This window comes from Lycium barbarum, chromosome 11 (assembly GCF_019175385.1).
Source record: "Lycium barbarum isolate Lr01 chromosome 11, ASM1917538v2, whole genome shotgun sequence".
Taxonomy (NCBI): Eukaryota; Viridiplantae; Streptophyta; class Magnoliopsida; order Solanales; family Solanaceae; genus Lycium; species Lycium barbarum.
Window position 1 is genome coordinate 120,417,563 of NC_083347.1, and position 21,443 is coordinate 120,439,005.

The 21,443-nt window shown below is 37.8% G+C and overlaps 3 protein-coding genes across 3 annotated transcripts; all 3 read left to right on the forward strand.

Moving 5' to 3' along the window:
• Positions 1 to 223: 223 nt before the first annotated feature.
• Positions 224 to 1,015, forward strand: LOC132620214 (uncharacterized). Its single transcript, XM_060334902.1, has one exon. It carries the CDS (start codon positions 224 to 226, stop codon positions 1,013 to 1,015), a length of 792 nt encoding a protein of 263 aa, XP_060190885.1.
• LOC132620215 (uncharacterized) lies at positions 1,015 to 2,085 on the forward strand. Its single transcript, XM_060334903.1, has one exon. It carries the CDS (start codon positions 1,015 to 1,017, stop codon positions 2,083 to 2,085), a length of 1,071 nt encoding a protein of 356 aa, XP_060190886.1.
• A 3,537-nt stretch (positions 2,086 to 5,622) lies between these two features.
• Positions 5,623 to 18,984, forward strand: LOC132620216 (esterase-like). The gene is made up of 4 exons (XM_060334904.1): positions 5,623 to 5,890; positions 16,463 to 16,596; positions 18,701 to 18,760; positions 18,874 to 18,984. The coding sequence occupies exons 1-4, from the start codon at positions 5,623 to 5,625 to the stop codon at positions 18,982 to 18,984; spliced, it is 573 nt and encodes a 190-aa protein (XP_060190887.1).
• The last annotated feature ends 2,459 nt before the right edge of the window (positions 18,985 to 21,443 follow it).

The window sequence follows — 21,443 nt, forward strand, 5'->3', positions numbered from 1 at the left end:
TTTAGTTGTTGATGGTGAAATTGTTGTACAACTTGAGGAAGCTGATGTTAACATAGAGGTGGAAAAATGGAAATGTGCTCTAATTGCTTATTTCTTTGGGGAGTGTCCTGGGTATAATGCAATGCATTGATACATATCCCAAAATTGGATTAATGTTGCTTGCCCTAACATCTATCTACATGAGGCTGGTTACTATATTATTAAATTCCAAACCATTGAAGATATGAATGAGATACTTTATGCTGGTCCTTATACTATTAATAACAAGCCCATGATTCTGAAACCTTGGACTGTACAATTTGATCTCAATGCAGAACTAATGACTGAGATCCCACTGTGGGTTAAGTTTCCCAAGTTACCTCTGAACTGTTGGGGGTATGGCTCATTGAGTAGAATTGCTAGTGCTATTGGAACCCCTTTGTTTGCCGACGAGTGTACAACTAAACAGACCAGACTGTCCTATGCTAGAATGCTGATTGAGGTTAATGTCACAAAACCTCTGCCAGCTGTTATTAAAGTATTAGATCCTAATGGCCAGGAGATTTGTCAAGGTATAGAGTTTGAGTGGAAACCTGAATTCTGTCCCAAATGCCAAAGAGTGGGTCACTATTGCAAAGAACCACCCCCTGCACAGAAGCCAAAATCACCTAAGAAAAGAAGACATGGGAAACAAGTCACACAAGAGTGGAAATCTATTGGGACAATTATACCAGAGAAGGCTGCTACACCTAATGAAGCCCAGGTGACTAAACCGGTTGAAGTGCACCCTCAGAAAACCCAGGAGAGTGACCAAACAAAGGTAGTTGACATCCCTAGTTCATCTACACAGAAGCAACCCTCACCAAGGCCTTCTTCTAAGGGCAATGCTGTGAATGCTAGTCCTATGCTCAATCTTGTAAATTTCCCAACACTTCCAGCTGTGTTTACTAAAAATGGGTTTGAGGTCTTGCAATTGGGAACCTGTGACACCAATAGTCTTCCTCCTGATAAGGGGGGCACAACTCACACAGCCTGATGACTTGGCTATTTTGGAATGTTAGAGGTATAAATAAGAGATACAAGCAGAAGGAGCTTAAACAGTACCTGCTTAATAAAAGAATTAAACTAGCTGGTATTGTAGAAACTAGAGTAAAGGAGCAGAACATGGCAAATAGACTAAATAAAATTGCCCCAAGATGGAGCAGTTATGCCAACTACCAAGAGGCTGTTAATGGAAGAATTTGGTTTCTCTGGGATCCAAACTGGTATGAGGTCTCTCTCAAACACAAGACAACACAAATGATGCACTGCCATGTAAGGGATAGAACAACTGATAACCACTTCTTGATCACTGTTATATATGGCTTTAACACACTTGAGCAGAGAAAATCACTATGGGAGGACTTAAAAGGGGTGAATCAAGGAATAAACCAACCTTGGATTCTGGCAGGAGATTTCAATGCTGTCATGGCTCCTCAAGATAGAATGTGTGGTAACCCTGTTACTCTTGCTGAAGTCCAGGATTTTAATGATTGTATACAGCAGTTGGCTATTCATGAGCTTCCATGGCATGGGGACTACTATACATGGTCTAATAAACAGCAGGGGCAAGATAGAATCACTAGCAGAATAGACAGGATTTTTGGAAACTTTGAATGGATGGTCCAGTGGGGACAGGTGGTTACAACTTATGAACTCCCATTTATATCTGATCATGCACCAATGACCATCCTTTTACAGAGTCAACAGAGACCTAGAAATGTCCCTTTCAAATTCTTCAATGTTTGGGCTACACATGAAAAGTTTCTACACATTGTAAATGATATATGGTCGCAGAGTCTAAGTGCACATAGGATGAAAGATGTATGGTTGAAACTCCAGGCACTTAAACCAGCTTTGAGGAAACTTAACAACACAGAATTCAAATTCATTAGAGTTAAAATTGAAAATGCCAAAACTGAACTAAATAGAGTTCAAGAACACTTGTCTGTTCATGCCACAGATAATATGATCATCCAAGAGAAGAAGATTCTGCTCAACCTGGAAAAGTGGTCACTACTGGAAGAAAGTGCCCTTAAACAAAAATCAAGGGCTAGGTGGATCTAGCTTGGGGACTCAAATAATAAATATTTTTCAGCAGTCAGTAAAGAGAGGAACCACAGAAAGCAAATCATGGAGATCACATCCCTTACTGGCAAGAAATTACATGACTCTGAGGAGATCAAACAAGAGTTTGTAAATTTTTACAAAAGTCTGATGGGTTCAGCTGCTCACTCCCTCCATGCTGTCAATAAAATCACCATGAAAAAGGGCCCTACATTGACTCATCAACATAGACTGAAATTATGTGAAGAGGTGACTACTGAGGAGATTTATAATGCCCTACAGGCCATTGGTGATGAGAAAGCTCCAGGTATTGATGGTTATAATGCTCACTTTTTCAAACAATCCTGGACTATTATTAAAGATGATATTGAAGCTGCTGTGCTAGAATTCTTCTCTACTGGACAATTACATGCTCCAGTAAACTGCACTATTGTTTCTTTAGTTCCTAAAATCACTAAGCCTACTACGGTTAAAGAATTCAGACCTATAGCATGTTGTTCAGTTTTGTATAAAATCATCTCTAAAATTCTCTCTAATAGAATGCATGAGGTGATTGGCTCTATCATCTGTGGGGCTCAAGCAGGGTTCATACCTGGGAGGAGGATTTCAGATAATATTATCCTGTCACATGAACTAGTTAAAGCTTATAGCAGGAAGAACCTATCAGCCAGGTGTATGATTAAAATTGACTTACAAAAGGCTTACGACTCTGTGGAATGGGTTTATTTAGAACAAGTGATGGCAGAATTGGGATTTCCTCAGTTGTTTCAAAATTGGGTGATGACATGTGTCAAGACAGTCCAGTATTCTATTATTGTGAATGGGGAATATACCACACCTTTTCAAGCTGCTAAGGGTCTTAGACAAGGTGACCCAATGTCTCCATTTCTGTTTGCTATTGCTATGGAGTACCTTAGCAGGAACTTGAATGAATTAATGGCCAACAAGGACTTTAAATTCCATCCTCAGTGTGCCAAACTAGGTGTGACCCACCTATGCTTTGCAGATGACCTATTGCTATTCTCTAAAGGGGACTTAAAATCTGTTAAAGCAGTGCAACAATGCTTCCAAACTTTCTCTGATGCTTCTGGCCTACAGGAAAACTTGGGGAAAAGCTCTATTTATTTTGGAGGTGTCCCACCTGAGACTAGAGCACTTATTGCCCAGCAACTACAATACAGCATTGGAGAGCTACCATTCAAATATTTGGGGATCCCACTGTCCACTAAAAAGCTGTCCATCCTGCAATGGTATCCCCTTATTGAGAAGATTACAGCAAAAATCTCCACATGGACTGCTCGAAAATTATCCTATGCTGGGAGAGTTCAATTAGTACAAGCTGTATTATTTGGTGTACAAGCATATTGGGCACAATTATTCCTCATTCCCTCTAAAATACTCAAGCTGATTGATGGTTATTGTAGGAGCTATATTTGGTCGGGGGAAGGGGTTATTACAAAAAAATCCCTGGTTGCTTGGGAAAGGATGTGTTGCCCAATATCTGCTAGTGGGTTAAATTTAATTCACCTACAAAAATGGAACCAAGCAGCAGTTGCAAAACTATGTTGGGACCTTGCGCACAAGGAAGACAAGCTATGGATCAAATGGATCCATACTTACTATATTAAGGACCAGCAGTTGGGGAATTGTGTAATCCCCCAACGAGCTAGCTGGATGACAAGGAAGATTTTGGCCTCTAGAGATATTATGTTGCAGGCCTACCCACCATCCCCTCAACACCAAAGCATGATCAGAACCTTTTACTTGCAGCTTACAGGGGATCTACCAAGAGTACAATGGAAATGCCTGAAGTTTAGTAATAAAGCTAGGCCTAAGGCATGTTTTATTATGTGGTTGTGTCTCCAACAAAGATTATTAACTGCGGATAGACTCCTCAAATGGGATATAGAGGTTTCTCCAACATGTGCTATGTGTCAACAAGATCCGGAGTCCCATGAGCACTTATTTGTTACCTGCACTGTAGCCAAAACTCTATGGGCTAAAGTCTTGAGATGGAGTAACAATCAGCTATGTAATGCCACAACATGAAATGAGTTTGTTCAATGGGGAATCAGGTCTGCTAAGGGGAAAGCACAACAAGCACAAGTGTTCAAGATGGTATTTGCTGAATGCACCTATGCTTTATGGACTGAAAGGAACCAAAGGCTATTTGAGAGCACGATCAGACATGTGGATCAATTGGCAAAGGACCTGGCTGTTATATGCAATGTACGAGCTCCTCCTAGACTGCAAACTCTAATTCATAGTTTCCAGTTTTGATTTGCTGTTTGCCAAATGCTGTACTGATAGTTAGAGTGTTAATTTTGAGACCTTAGCAAGCTGTGGTAGCTTGACTAAATTTGTAATGATTGCTACCGGTGATTAATAAAATATGTTAGTTACCAAAAAAATATATAGTAGTAAAGTAATATATATATATATATATATATATATATATATATATATATATATTGTTCAAAACACGATTAATATAATATTGTAGTTTGTGCTTCGTATCCAAAACTTTATTATATTAGTGTTTGCTACGAATACAAAGTCGGCAAAAATTTACTAATAGACTTATTCAAAAGGAAACCGTTGCTACTTTGAATTTTAATTCGATTAATTTAAAAGTGTAAAATATTCTATTGTTAATATATGTAGATTGGGCCTAAACAATACCTATTATTTTTTTATCAAATTTTGATTTGGATAATTCTAATTCTAATTCTAATTCTAATTATTATATTAATTTTACATGTTTAAGATGAAACAAAGTAGAAATTTGATTTTCTATTTAAATGAAGAACTTCTATTTTTTAATTTTTAGTAAATATTGTTTGTTTAACTCATTTTACTTGTCATGCTATTTCTTACACGGTTTTTTAAGGAAACGTCAATTAGAATTAGAATTTCACTAATTTACTTTATTAATTATTTGATCTCCATTTAATATTATTTTTTATTTTATGACATTAATCTCTTTTCACATTTATTAGAGTAAGGAAAAAATGAAAAAGTAATTAAATTCTATCTTATTTTAATATATAAGTATTTTAAGTATGTTGCTGTACAATAATTTCATTTGCTCCCACTAATGGGTTGATACGCATGTGGCAATGAGTTCATCATTATTGATTTAATTGTTTGATTTTCTAAGCACTTTTATTTTAACATTGTTTATTTTTTTATTATGAGATTCATTTATTTATTTATTAATATTGCTTGATTTTGTTAATATGGGGTCCACTTTGTTTTCCCGTGAGTTTAGATTTGGTGGGTTCCACTTTTTTTTAATACTGGCTGGTGTTTAATATAGGGCTCACAATTTTTTTTAAATATTAGTTGTTGTTTAATATATATGGGGTCCACAATTTTTTTTTTACAATTTTTTTTATGGGCCTGTTTAATATGGGTCCCAAAAGTTTATTTTTATTTTTATGAGGCCCATCAACAGACGACGAAAAAGGACCCCAACTGGCGCTTCTATATAGTAGTAAATACCAAAGTATCAAAATAAAAATGTAGTACTTCATCATGGTTGCACTTCATGCAACAATTGCCTGTATTGTTTTTCTCCTCCTCTTGTTCTCTTCAACTAATAATTGTGAAGCTAAGTGCTTCAAATCTATTATCAGTTTTGGAGATTCACTTACAGATACTGGAAATTTAATTCATCTATCAGAAAATTCCAATTATAAACAACAGCAAATAGTGCAGTGTGGATTGTTACCCTATGGAGAAACTTTCTTTCATCACCCAACTGGGCGATGTTCTGATGGTCGCCTTGTTATCGATTTTCTTGGTACGTGATTCAGTAAAGACTTTAAGTTATACAGTTTAAAAAGTAATTTAAATTTTAAGTATAATATAATTTGTGATGGCATGTTAATTACTTTTTCTGATTTATGCAGTCTTAATTCTTAATTTTCATTGTTGTCTGTTTAAATATGAATATCACTTTCTATATTTATTAACTCTTTAATTCTAACATTTTATGTATCATCTTTAAGACCACAGGATTTCAAAAGTCTCTCAATTTTTTAAACTCATTATTTAATAAAACTAAGACACATAAAAATGATTAGGAAGGAGTACAATAAGGGTGTCAACCGGTTTGAACTGGAATCGGACCGGTAACCGATTATAAAACCGGCCGGCTTCTGATCTAAAAATCGAAACCTGACACTGGTTCCGGTTTAACCGATTACGGTTTACCGGTTTGAAACCCCAAACCGGAACTGTTATACCCCATTTTAAACGGGTCAAAGTAGAGTACAACATATTGGTGATTCCTAATTATTTAATTTAAGGAGTCGCCACCTAATTATTTTAATGGTGAATTAGGACACCTAAGTATTAACTAAGGAAAAGCTAAACTAAACCTCCGTTAATGGTCTGCTTAATTAATGTGATTCTAGGTAAGGGTTCTTAGTTATCCTAAAGGGAAGGGGTAAGGCATCCTTTAAGATCCGCTTAAACACGGTTAACCGGTCAAACTTAGGTTATTTAATTAAGACTAGAAAAATACAAATATAGCATTTTAAATGTTTAGGAAAATAGCTTGTAGATTTCAAAAAATGGAAAATATAAGACTGCTATTTAAATCAAATAAGATAGTAATTTATAGAAAATACTTTAGTTATAAGTTAAACTAAAGAAAACGTGGGATAATGTAAGGTTTTTATAAACATTCGAAATAACTCAATGGCTAGGTATCGACTGATTTTAACGGCTTAAAAATATATTGAATGACCAGACAAGATAGATAAATAGCTAGTGTAAATTTGAAAAATAACTTTATAAGTAGACTTTTTCTTGGTTAAATTAGGCACTTGGCGAAATTGAAGGCTTCGAAACATTGAAAACTTATATTTTGTTTTTAAAAGATGCACTAAAATACTTCGTGAAATGAATTAAAACATTTCCATTATTATACCGAAATAACGTCCCAATTAGCTTATCCGATTATTAAGCTCCCTTAGAGTCATAAAATGAATTAAAATATTTTTTCGTTATTATACCAAAATAACGTCCCAATTAGCCCCACTATATTAAGTGTTCTAAGGTAGCTAAATAGTCACATACGAACACAAATAAATCAAGCGAAACATAAAATGTTGCTTTAAATGCGGCAGCCTTTCTCGTTTTCTCCCCCCTTCATATTGCTTCGGCCCTGGTTGTTTTCCGAGGGGAGAAAGAGAGACCCGAATAGGGAGATTTCATCTCGATCGTCACTGGAATTGTTTCGGATGAATTTAGCGAACTAGAGACACAAAGTGGAGCAATGAAGTCGTTTGGATCTAGCGGCGAAATCGAGTCTTGATGAGTCGTGAAATTACGCGATATTCGACGCTAATTCCTTAAGCTTTTGTGACTCCTTAAGCACTTTTGTTGTTACTTTTTGTGTTTTTATGTTGTTTTGTAGGAAAAGATGCCGGGAGAGCATAAAAGAGCAAAATGGATCAAAATGGACCAAAATGGAACAAAATAGAGCAAAACAAGCCAAGTAGCTGAAATGAGTGATCGGAAGAAACCAAGTGAAAAGAAAGTCAAAAAGAGGTCAAACTGGACATTTTTGCAAAACTGTCAAAACTGGACAGTTTTGCAAAAACGGGACAGATTTGCAAAACTGTCAAAAGTGGACAGTTTTGCAAAAACGGGCAGAATTGCAAAAACAGAAATATGGGGGCAGATTTTGACATTCTTTTGAACTTGGAAAAATCTGAGCTACAAAAGAGAGGCTAGGGCAAAACATTTTCTATCTTTGGTCATTTTGCAAGTTTTGGAGGCTAGGGTTTTCACCTACACCATTGGAGGAGAAGATTGGAGCACTTTAATGAGATAATTCTTAAACCTTTCTTCAATTCCTTGTTTTGTATTGAATATTTTAGTGTGTAGTATTTCATTTCTAGACTTGAATCTTGTTTATGAAAATATTCTTGATTAAAGTTTGGATTGAAACTCTTGTTTTGCTTATGTATTGAATGATTCTTATTGCTATTGAAGTGGGTCTTTGTTGATTTAATTAATCTCGTTCTTGAATGTTTCCAAAGGGATTAGCTAACCCTAGGACTCACCCATTTACTTAGATTGAGCTTGGAAAAGGAAATCTAGGTTGGGAAAGATTAATTAACAAGAGTTTGGGTCATTAAACTCATCTAATAACTTGAGCTCGGAAGAGGATAGTTACTTGAGGTTAAATTGATTGTGCCTAATATCACACTCTAAGGCTTGGAAAAGCTTAGAGTGAAATTCATTGATTTGGTTGGAAGACTTTCAATGAGATTTTAGATATCATTATCTATTGACATAAACCCGTCCTTAGTTGTAAAATCGTGAAATACATTGGATCATTACTTGAGTGTAATTTCCTTTGTATCCAAACTTGTGGCCATTGATTATTTTACTTGCTTTCTAGGTTAGTTTACATTTCCGCATTAGTCATAATTTTCTCAAAAACCCAAAATATTATCCATCGTTTGGCTTTAGCGTAGTTGGTGAAAGTTCCTTACTTTCTTAATCGCCTAGCATATTGTTCCCTGTGGGATCGACCCCGACTCATAGTTGGGTAAATATATTGCATACGACCGTGTACACTTTCTCTTTGAGGAGTGTATTTGGACGTTATCAAGTTTCATTCGAGATTCCTCACAACTCCGGATGTCATGCAAAAGAAGAAGAGAAAAAAAAGGATTAGAGCGGTGACATAATTCTATAATATGCAAGATGTTATACCCCATTTTAACCGGGCTGAAGCAGAGTACAACATATTGGAGATTCCTATATTACTTTGTTTTAGGGAGTCGCCACCTAATTAATTTAACGGTGAATTAGGACACCTAGATGTTAACTAAGGCAAAGTTAAAACTAAACCTCTATTAATAGTCTGCTTAACCAGTGTGATTCTAGGTAAGGGCTCTATATTATCCTAAAGGGAAGGGGTTAGGCATCCTTTAGAATCCGTTAACTTACGGTTATCCGACCAAGCTTAGGTTAATTAATTAATGCTAAATAAGATGCCTTGAATTTTAAGAAAAATGGGCTGAGAGAGATTGTTAAGGTTTTTAAGGAAAATATAAGAATGTTGCTTAAAAGAAGATTTAGAGAAAATATAATAATTTGCATAAAAGAAGACTTTAAATAATTTTAACATAAGAACTGAAACCTAGGAAATTAACTATTGGTTTCTTCTTTAAATTTAACTACCCGTTACTACTAACATTATCCCCACTAATCCGCTAGGATTCATCTAATGTTAAGAAAACGGAACAAGGCAAAGCGTTAGTCATTCAATGCCAAAGCAAAAATGCACAAACGGAGCATAAAATAGAGGAGGAAAGGAATTAAATGAATCGGTCCATTTCAGACCAATTGTTGTGCACTGTTGCTGCTGTTATGGGCCTCGGCCCAGAATCGTTTACACAGCTGAAGAGCTGACTTGATAAGAATGTTTTGTTGGGCTTTGGCCCAACATCGAATGCGGAAGAAAACGAGTCCCTCGGACTCGCACGCGGTGGTCATGCATAAAACGAAAGGAAAAGATTAGAATATAATAGAATGAACAAGGTCAAACACGTAAAATATAAGCTCAAACACGTCAGTAGATCATGTATAGACTGCACATGAATCTCAGATTATGTATCGAAGGCGACAACTTTAGAAGATGCACACTTAACTGATTCATGTGATTTTTTTTTTTTGAGTGGCATCAGTGAATAAAGACAAACTCATACATAACAGGGATTAGGCTAAACTACGATAAACTGAGGGCCAACACAGCACATATTCAAGTGGGAGACATTTATCCACCATAATAGACATGATAACAGTGGCTAACTGATTTAACAAAATACTTAGGACATCTTATATACACTACTGATTTGGTTACTCTAACCGCATGCTGTCACATTAAAATCATATTTGACTAACAGAAGAAACAATAATTCAAGTAGACATTTATATTACTTATTTAAGATAAATAATCATGCATATACCAGTTAATGACTGAATTAAGCTAAATTTTAAGCTAAACTAACAATTAAGCAGGTATAAACGACCAATTAAAAGCAAACTAGTGGCAAATCAATTAAGCTAAATTTTAAGCTAAACTAACAATTAAGCAGGTATAAACGACCAATTAAAAACAAACTAGTGGCAAATCAATTAAGCTAAATTTAAGCTAAACTAACAATTAAGCAGGTATAAACGACCAATTAAAAACAAACTAGTGGCAAATCAATGTGTGTTTAGATCAGGCCGCACCAATATGCCAAACAAACTAAATACTTTAGATCTACTGGACACCAAAAATGCAAACAAAACTAAAGCGTATCGAACTGAACCAAGACGAAGGTAACTGAAAGAAACTAAACATACAGGGGAACTAATTACCGCTAATCGTGCTTAGTAAATTTAACGAACAGGAAACCCATCACCAGAATCTAAACATGACAAGCTAAGCAAGATTGAAGAACTGATTTCTATGGACTAAGCATCATAAACTGAATTAAACAAGTAAATCAGTCACCATAGACATGATATATCGCACGAACAAGAAATCAAGCAACAGAGACTGGACATGATGAGCTAAACGAGCAACAAAACAACCAATTACTATAAATCAAACATATAAATGCAAAAGAAATAAAAGGGAAAGGGGAAACACCTGTTTCGGATGCAGCGAAGTGAGGCGCGGGGTCTCCGATTCACACTCGAATACTATGAAATCCGAGCTTGCGATGCTCGGATTCACGACAACAATAGCAAACGATATTCGGAATAATGGCAACAATAACTTGACCCAATATTAAATAAGATTATGACTGCTAAAGGGACTGCTTTTTAAGGAAATTTTCATGCGGCCGAAGAACTCTTTCTTTTATGGGATTTTCGCAAATCAAAAAACAAAACCCCCTTGGTTCCTTTTCGGAACGATTATTTATAGCTCCCTCCCCCTTTTCGATTTGAGGCTAGGGTTTTCATTTTTGAGAAGGAGAGAGAGGAGCGGGGAGGGGACAGGAGAGGTGCGATGGCAGAAGTATGTGTGTGGCAGGGGTGCGTGGGGAGCAGGAGAAAGTGGGGTGTCAGAAGGGTGCGGGATGGGGGTCACGTGGTAAAGATGGAGGTATGGGTGTAGGTGATGCAGGAGACAAAGTGGAGGATAACGTGGGGTTAAAGGTGTAGGTGGCGGTGGTGGAAAAGGGGAGGGGAGATGCGGCGGAGGAGTGTTTGGCGGGATGAGGAGGCGGCAGAAGGAGGAGAAAGAGGCGAAAAATGAAGAAGAGGCGGTGGAAACGAAGAAATGAAAAGGTTTCCCTTATTTGGATAAAAAATGGATCGGACCCGGTCCATTTGTGGACCGGGTCAATTTTAGACTGGGTATTAAAAGGATGGACTAGTGAATCAAGACATAGACTGGTCTAAAAATTAAGATATAAAATATGGTCTAGTCCAAAAAATATTAGGAGTTAATCAGACTCTGATTTGGGATCCGGTAAGTCAAAATACGGACCGAGTGCAAGAAATAGTTTGGCTTCTAAATTTGAATAAGAGAACCATTTTGATTAACGATGTACTAAGGGTGCCAGAATATCACCTAATACGAAAACATGTAATTATAAGGGATCCGGATAATAAAATTACATGATGTTGCAATGACCGTGCAATAATAAATAAACGCTATCATTTTAAATGTGCGAAATAAATGCGATGTGTATGCGGAAGTTGGTAAAACGCTGAAAAAATGCAAATTTCAATAATACTAAATAATAGCAGCAAATAAATAGCGGTAGTAATACTGCCAATAATAAAATAATAATGATGATAATAATAACTGCAGTAGAATAATAAAACGTGGGTGTTAATAAGAGATTAATAATTATAGTAAAACTTAAATGCATATTTTTTTTTAAATTTTCAAAATACCAGAAGTATAAATAGGTATTTCGGAGGAGAGGCGGGACAAAATTGGGTGTCAACAACTTGTCCCTCTTTGCCCGGTAATGATGAAAAGAGTTGTCGGGCAAAGACGTTGACTTAGTAGCCTATTTTGTCCCGGCTAAAGGATTATGGGGCCTAAGGGTTAAGAATATTACGACCGAACTCTGGTCTCTGAATCGCCTACATATCTTGGGTTGCACGAGAATCAGGCCGTGTGTAGTTCTGGGGAGACTACGACACCTATGACTGGCAACTCACGATTTGATGCGAATCTTCGCAAAAATATTGTCCCAGTGTCGAGTTATGATGACACTGGGTATTGTGATAGAACCCTGAATATGGAGTGTGCTGGAATGCGAACGGAAGATTTGAAATTGGAGTCGAGTGTTCGAGGTAGATCATTGACCCTTGTTGGGAAGTCTGCTTATCCTCCCCGACGTATTGCCCCAGTTCGCTGCCGAAGAAATAGTTTCACGTTGCGCTAAAGCCCCTGCGAAAACTTTAAACTAGATAAAGATAGTTAGTAAAATATGAAAGCGATGTGAAGGGCGGTGCGCAGCCCATGCATCATATGAAAGGCGGTGCATGGCCTTATGCAGAAATTGAAAAGGGCGGTGCATGGCCCAGGCAATATATGAAAGCGATGCGAAGGGCGGTGCGCAACCCATGCATCATATGAAAGGAGGTGCACGGCCTTATGCAGAAATTTAAAAGGGCGGTGCATGGCCCAGGCAATATATGAAAGCGATGCGAAGGGCGGCGCGCAGCCCATGCATCGTATGAAAGGCGGTGCATGGCCTTATGCAGAAATTTAAAAGGGCGGTGCATGGCCCAGGCAATATATGAAAGCGATGCGAAGGGCGGTGCGCAGCCCATGCATCATATGAAAGGCGGTGCATGGCCTTATGTAGAAATTTAAAAGGGCGGTGCATGGCCCAGGCAATATATGAAAGTGATGCGAAGGGCGGTGCGCAGCCCATGCATCATATGAAAGGCGGTGCATGGCCTTATGCAGAAATTTAAAAGGGCGGTGCATGGCCCAGGCAATATATGAAAGCGATGCGAAGGGCGGTGCGCAGCCCATGCATCATATGAAAGGCGGTGCATGGCCTTATGCAGAAATTTAAAAGGGCGGTGCATGGCCCAGGCAATATATGAAAGCGATGCGAAGGGCGGTGCGCAACCCATGCATCATATGAAAGGCGGTGCACAACCTTATGCTGAAATTTAAAAAGGGCGGTGCATGGCCCAGGCAATATATGAAAGCGATGCGAAGGGCGGTGCGCAGCCCATGCATCATATGAAAGGCGGTGCACAGCCTTATGCAAAAATTTAAAAGGGCGGTGCACAACCCAAAATGTCCTATTAAAGGCGGACTAGCCTAAACTGTCCTATTAAAGGCGGACTAGCCTAAAATGTTCAATTAAAGGCGAACAAGCCTAAAGTGTCCTATTAAAGGCGGACGAGCCTAAAGTCCTATTAAAGGCAGACGAGCCTAAAATGTCCTATTAAAGGCGGACAAGCCTAAATGCCCTATTAAAGGCGGACGGGCCTAAATGCGGTGCTTTTGCGAACAATGATGATGTGCCTTTGCAGGGCATTTGAAAGTAATAATGTAATGCAGGTGCGGTTGCTTTTGCAGTGCAGGGCATTTTGAAAACAGTAGTGCAGTGCGGGGCATTTAAAGCAATAGTGCATGCGCATTGTATTTGAAAGCATTTATGCAAGGCATTTGAAAGCAATAGGAAATGTTTGTGCATCGACACGTTTGAAAAATCATTTGCAAGACTCAAGCATTAATTTGTTGCGAATCTCGCAAATTATTGATACTCGAGAGGCATAATTGTTATAAGAAAGATCAAACCGTTCGACGTTCAATCCTTGCAAGGCTGCGAACATTATATATTTTGGCTTCCGCAACTTGGGAACCGTGAAACAAAGCGAGCGTCCTTTCTCCCAAGTCTTCTTTTTGCCTGATGACTCTGTTGGCCATATTCTCTTTCATGTTTCTCGATGTCGCTTGCGATGATGCCCTAAAAAATTGTCCCAGTTACTCGCATAAGAGGGTGTCGTTTTGCGATGATGCCCCTTAAAACTGTCCCAGTTTCTGGTATAGGAGGATATTGAGCTTTTGCGGTGATGCCCTTAAAATTTGTCCCAGTTTATGGTATAGGAGGATGTTGCTTTTGCGAATGACGAGACCGAGCCTGACGTAGGCTGCCTATGTATCCCACTAAGGGAATCAGGTCAAGCGTAGTTCAAATTACAAAGCAGAATAAAATTGAGATAGAAGACGGTGCTCGGTCTAATGCTAAAATTTCAAAGGGGCGGTGCACAGCCCAAAATGTCCTATTAAAGGCGGACGAGCCTAAAATGTCCTATTAAAGGCGGACAAGCCTAAAATGTCCTATTAAAGGCGGACAAGCCTAAAATGTCCTATTAAAGGCGGACTAGCCTAAATGCAGTGCTTGATTTATGATTACTAAAATTAGTGTGGAGCGAGGAGCTTTTGCGATGCTTTATTTGTATGCGGTGAGGCGAGTTTGACGCAGTGCGTAATTTGCAGCAGCAAATATTCATGATGTAATGCCGAAGATTTGGGGACCTTCTACCCTGCCAAAATTTGCATCTAAAAAAGTTCCTGCACTCAAAGAAATTTGTAAGTTTCAAATTTAATTAGTATTAAGTTGACTTTGCCCTTTGCTCTATCTGAATCTTGCAATTGCCGACTTGATACTGTGCGATATCCTTCAAAAATAGCTAAAATATGCCCCTGGGTTACTCAAAGAAAACTTGTCAGTGCAAAATAAAACGGTTGCCTTGCAATGAACACTGGAGCTTTGGCGTTGAATTTGCGTTTCTCGTGGTGATGGCATTGCAACAATCTGGTGACGCTAATATATTGCTTGAGATCTCGATTCATGCTTTTGTCGAATAATGATAGGCCATTTGCAGAGCTGCCCCAATGTTGCTTCGTGGGAAAATGAAATTTTCCACTATATTAAGACCGTGTCCCAGAATGGACTGCCTACTTATCCCGAAGGAATCAGGTCAAAAGTAGTTCATAACAAAGCTTTAGCAAAATTACAAGAAGGAAAGCTGATCATGAGTCAAGTGGGTGGAGAATGCTAGTGACAGTAGATCCTTTCAATCATCTTACTTAGTTCCGCGTTTCCTTTTCAAATGTCTCGGGGCCAATTTTGATGGATCACCGGTAACAATAATTGCATTTCAACTGGAGGGTCATCATTGTTGCACAATTTATTTTGTTGCACGCTTATCTTATCCTTTTCGATCATGTTCTGGATCTTATGCTTAAGTGCCGGGCAATTTTCTGTGTCATGACCTGGAATATTAGAGTGGTAAGCGCAACTCTTGGACCAATCAAAATCTGGCAGTAGGCTTTTAGGGATCCATCCTTTCTTTGGCTTCAGGAGTCCCTTGGCTTTCATTCTCTCAAATATGCTGGTTAATGACTCTTCAAACGGGGTAAAAGTGCGAAATTTTACGTGCTCTGACTGTCGTAAGCTAGATTGTGCTTGATCGGGTTGATATTGAAAGCCTCGTTGATGAAGAGATATATGATCACACGAACATTGATAGTTCCGCCGTGATTGCGGCCGATGTGTAGACCTGACAGCTAAGTCGGTTTCTCTATTTTTGCCTTGCAAGTTGTTGAATGTCTCGGCTTGAAAAGTTGCTTGTACCGATGAAGTGTCAACAATTCTTCCTGTTCGAACACCCGCTTCTACTTGCTTTCCAACTTGAATTAGATCAGAAAAGTCACGTAACCGCGCACATAACAACGTTTCGTAATATATGCCCTTTTGCATGTGGATGAAAGTTGAAATCAACTCATTCTCAGGTAATGGAGGGCGTATCTTTGAAGCTTCCAATCTCCATCGGATGGCATATTCCTGAAAAGACTCATGTGGCATTCTTTCTATCTCAAGCATATCATAAAGGTTCAGACTAACCCCGATGTTAAATTTGAAATGTTCTACAAAGTCGCGGGCCATGTCCTCCCATGTGTACCATTTGCGAAAGTCTTGTTCTGTGTACCAATCTAATGCTAACCCTGATAGGCTCTGAATGAACAATTTCATTCGTATGGCTTCATCGTGTCCAATTCCCATTAATCTGCTACAATAGTCCTTCAAGTGCGTAATAGGATTTCCTCTGCCATTGAAGGTGTTGAATTTTGGCACTTTGAATCCTGGCGGCAACTCAACATTTGGAAGCATGCACAAGTTTTCATATCTTAAACTTTGGACATTTCTTGCCCGCATCTCTTCTTCGACAATTCTCCTTAAATTGTGAAGCTCTCTATCCGAGTCATCCCAATTGATTGCATTTGTTTCATTTCTCAATCTCTTGTATGGGCATACCGCTAGCTGATTTTGCTGGTTTTCTGTGAAGGGTGTTGCAAATGCAGGCTTTTGGACATTAGGCGTCAACGTGACTTGCAAAACTTCTGGTTTAACAGAGTATCTTGGCGGCACATATGTAGGAGCTGAGGGAGGAGAAATAGTGAAGGAAAGGTTTTGGGTTGAGCGGGAAGCTGAACTTGTGTTAGGAAGCAGGCTGAAGGTATTTCCCAAATTGACCAACACACTTCTTTGTACCACATTCTTCTCGCTATTCTCATTTTGCGCTTGCGCCAATCCCATACCGACGTTGAATGATTCAAATCTTTTTGCCATTGTATTTCGTCCTTAATGCAGATTCGCAGCCAAAACAATGTTCAATGCCAGGTAACCTCTAAAGAATTAAAACTAAACAAGTAGAAAATAAATTCAAGTAATTCTCTTATCATCAAGTAATCGCAAATAAATTCAAGAGCGAGCATATCACAAATAAATTCAAATAAATCACTTAGCAAGTAAGTGAGCAAACAACTTACAAAGTTTATAACACAGACATTAATAACACGTCCTAAGATGCAGGGGCCTCTTTATGCCAGAGGTAGGCCTAACGCCAAATATTCGAGATCATGATAGAGTGATCCAAGCCGTTTTAATTAAGACACTTGAGTTTGAAAATAAAAGGCCAAGTTTCATTAAAATAACAAAAGCGAGCACACTGATGAGACAATAAACCAAAATACATAAAAGGTGACATAACGTAAAGACACTCGTAAGACTAGGCCTAGATATTTCGCACTTGATCATGCTGGCGGCTGAACTGAAAATTATGTTAGCCATTTGAGCCCTCGGGAGTGACAACGATGGTCCCTAAGCGAGAATGTCTTATCCAAATTGTCCCCCCATGACGACATCCAAACGCAATAAACACTCTCAACTCAGGCGAAACTTGATTAAATTAGAATCCTTATAGAAAATCTCCATACGTAAATCAGAAGAAGAAAAAAAAAAAACGTGAAATCAACTCTTATATAAATTTGTCCTTCTCCTGCTACTACTAGATGGTTCAAGGCATCATTTGATCCCCAGTTAGCGCCAAAAGAGCTTTGTAAACCGTGTGAATCTGATGAAGTGATAAGAGCGTGAAAATATCACATATGCCAATATGAGAATGAAAGCTGAAAAGGAAAAATGAGGAAGTGCATTCATGAACCGTTTAACTTCCTTAAACTGCTTGTTATTTTTTGTATAATCGACGATTGAAATCGTTCTCAATGATTTAGCTTGTAGGGCACTATGAGGAAACCAATAGAAGCATGATTATAGTTTTATTTGCATGGGTTAGAAATCTTTTTTATTACACTTTTTCTTTCCATAATGATTAACCGTGGGTTGTTGCTGGGCGCAATTAATGCTCACCAAGCAACCTCAGCAAAAGCATTTCCAAAGCTATGAATATAGGGAAAAAGAAGGCTTTGCTGCAGTGTGGTATGTATCAGTTAGTAGCATATAACACTCTAGGATCACAATGGATTGTCAAACATATAACATACAATTGGAAGTACTATCTCAACTAAATACACATGACGTCGACACGAAGTTAGTCGTGAATGGACCTTAAAACCAGGGCCGCTAACATAGTTCAGAAAGCAGAAAATATTGATTCCGGCTTCTTAAGATGCGCGGGCGAATGTGATTGCCAAAAGAAGAGGGTTTGGATCTTGAAATAGGGACCCGTATGTTTGCTTACCATTCCAACTCCCAAAATATCAACGTATATATATATATATATATATATATATATATATATATATATATATATATATATATATATATATATATATATATATATATATATATATATCATTTTTTGCACTTCACCAATCCAATCCTACTTTTAACTGAGAAATTAGAGGATTTCTAAAAAAGAAGTGCCCGATCATTTTCGAAAAAATGCAAGGCGACATGAATAATGAGAACAAAATACGTAACAACATTTAATGTTGGATATCTCAACAGCGTTTAAAGTACATGAATCAACAAATTCAATAAAAAAAAGTCGAAGCATTTTGAGCTCATAAATCAATTGAAGCAATTCCGACATAGTATCCAATTTATCGATGCGTGGGAAAAACCTTTTCCTATTTCAACGAGTTCGCAAATTAGGAAAATGTTATTCTGTTCCCAAAAGGGAAAAGTAGCTCAACATATGCATACTAGTTATCCAGCAAAGACTCGGTCTTAACAGAGGAATGGTGATTTATGTATACAATCTCATTATTCACTACAAGCTCAACATTCCAAATCAGGTGAAAAGATCAACATTCCAACATTCTGTTTCCATATTACTGAGAAACATTCCAAGTCAGGTGATTTATGTATACAATCTCATTATCCCTTAGCAAAATACTAGAAGTGATGGCATCTATTCCAAGAAAATGAACAAACCATAATGTAGCATCTGTTTCCCAGTAATATGCAGCAGTTTAAATCCAGTAGCAGCACCCCAAAATTCAGCAAAAACAAAGCAGCAAAATGTAACAACACAACAAAACTAGAAAACCAAAAACATGCGGTAGTTGCTGCATCTTAAACTGCAGCATTGACAGCAGCTCTTTTAGAACTCAAAAGCAGTAGCAGCTTCCTCGTGAAAGCAGCAACCATTCGGCCAAAAACCTAACATCAGATGGCTCGAAACACGCCAGCAGTTTACCCCAAAATGAGGTGGTAAAATAAAATAGCCATCCTCAAAATGCAGTAGCTGGTTTGTCAAAGCCCAGCGTTTTGAAGATTTTACATGTGCAAGCAAATCTTCAAGGATCAGTAGTAACTCAAGCGTGCAACAATCAGTCCATGACATTTTGGGATTTGAAACTCCCTCTTTAAATCTCAAAATGTAACCTAGGGACTGATTTAAACTGTCCTCCTCAACGTCCTTAATGAAAGAGGTAACATACCACAAATCACGGATAAAAACATGCTTACCCATTCAAACTTTGAAAACCCCTTCTAGAAGCATCATAATATTTCTACATTAAAACAACAAGTGATTTAAAGTAAAGATAAGGAAACAAGAATATACTAAACTACAGATAATGGTGAACAAACTCCAGATTTGAATTCGACATGTAGTCATTCTACGGTGTAACAAATATTGACAGTAGCTAACTAAGGGGAGGGGAAGTTATGCATGGTAAACAGATTTCCATTTGTAAAGACCTTACGCTGAGCATTTCAATCAAACATGAGCGATTTGAGTTGTCTTACACACCTATTAAGATAGCCTCTATCTAACAAAATGTCAAACTAAATGGTTCCACCTTATCATGTCTTGAGAGTATAGGCATTTTGATCTAATACTCGTGGGAGGTTTTAAATCAAGTAGTTAGACTATCTTGCAGAGAGAACAAGTTTAACATAAAAGGGCAGGAACCAGTAGCTAGTCACATTAATATCTAAGCAAATGAACATTTTGGAACTAATGCTACAACATGATAAAACAAAGAGAAACTACCGGGTTTAAACTGTACTAAAACAAAACAGTGACAGCTCCTTGTCATTTTTGAGCGAGGATTAGCCACAGGTCAAGTTTGTAAGAAAATAGGAATCCTTATTAAGATTAAAACACGAGGGAAGCACAACTAAACCTCAACAGACCCTTACTCAAACCATTTCAAACGATTCCAACTAACAGCTAGTAAACCAATACATGAAAAGGAGTGCCTCAACTCAACATTGTTCTTAAAGAAAGAAAGAAAGAAAGAAAGAAAGAAAGAAAGAAAGAAAGAAAGAAAAAAAAATCGAATGTAGCATCATGTTCGAATCAGTAAAATAACAGAAGCATAGCAGCTGTTTTGGGACAGCATCAAGATATCAATTGTCTAAGCAAAATGTAGCAGAAGCAGGATAGGAAACACATCATGCAGCAATCGTTTTGACCTCAAAATGCAGTAGAAATTCATGCAAGTGTAGTGTCAATTCCTTTCAGCCCCATTATCAACACATAACAACAAACATTCTTTAATTAAGCGTGGCATCTATTCTTTAGGCACCAAAGGAACGACCAGCTCACAAACATACAGCACCAGATGACAACTTGCCTCAAATTTGGGGCAGCTCAAAGCTTAGCAGTGGCCTGTTTCAAAAGTGTGAAAGATCCATTCCCCAAGTAACATCTGCTCCTTGAGGACAACAACCCAAAGTATGACAGCAAACACAAGCAACTGAATGGGCAACATCTGCTCTTTTCAAACACAAATGGCAACACATAGCAGCAACACATTCATTGAAGCCTCGACGAGCAGTAACAACAGCAGTTTACAGAGATTTCGGGATGTGAACTCCCCAAGTCATGCAAGAACGAAAGGGGTGAAGGATGAGTATCCAAAAACAAAGACATTGGCAAAATACTAACAAGAGAAGAAAAAAAAAGTGTTTCAAGTGTTGAAGCATTACCACAACTTAGTCATCAAATAAACACTAAGGTTTAGATTTTAAGCGTGGCCGAGCACATACATATACTTATTCAGATAACAGAATCTTAAGCAACAGGTTTAATTATTGAAAATTTCTTGTCACTCAAAGTTGGGTCCTACTCTTAAATTAACCAATCAGCTCACAAACAAACACTTGAAGTTACAAACATTGTCCAAGAACCAGCACAAAAGAGAACATTAAATCTTTAAAAGGCAAAACCATTACCTGAGTTAGGATTGTCCTGAGGTTAAACCAAACATCTCAGAATACATAATTTGCTGCAGAAATTTATACTAATTACTTGGGAGGATATGGGGCTGCTCAAACTTGGCATTCACAGTCAAATTTCCTTTACCCTATCATTAACTTGGTTCAATTCAAACAAACAGTAAGGGATCGGCGAAGACGACTTATACATATTCAAAGAGTTGAAAGAGATGATCATGCAGAGTTCAAGTTAAAATCCTTTTCTTCATTCTCTTTTTATAGTGTTGGATTCCTACTTATTCCTTTTATCTTCTCCATGAAACTGAACAAATAGTTGAGCTTAATACCTATGATCCATTCACACATAAA

Coding starts and splice junctions, on each gene's coding strand:
- LOC132620216 (XM_060334904.1), top strand. CDS start 5,623: ATGGTTGCACTTCATGCAACAATTGCCTGTATTGTTTTTCTCCTCCTC. Junction 5,891..16,462: donor CCTTGTTATCGATTTTCTTG/GTACGTGATTCA, acceptor TTGCAAATGCAG/GCTTTTGGACATTAGGCGTC. Junction 16,597..18,700: donor TTGAGCGGGAAGCTGAACTT/GTGTTAGGAAGC, acceptor ATTCCAAATCAG/GTGAAAAGATCAACATTCCA.
- LOC132620214 (XM_060334902.1), top strand. CDS start 224: ATGAATGAGATACTTTATGCTGGTCCTTATACTATTAATAACAAGCCC.
- LOC132620215 (XM_060334903.1), top strand. CDS start 1,015: ATGACTTGGCTATTTTGGAATGTTAGAGGTATAAATAAGAGATACAAG.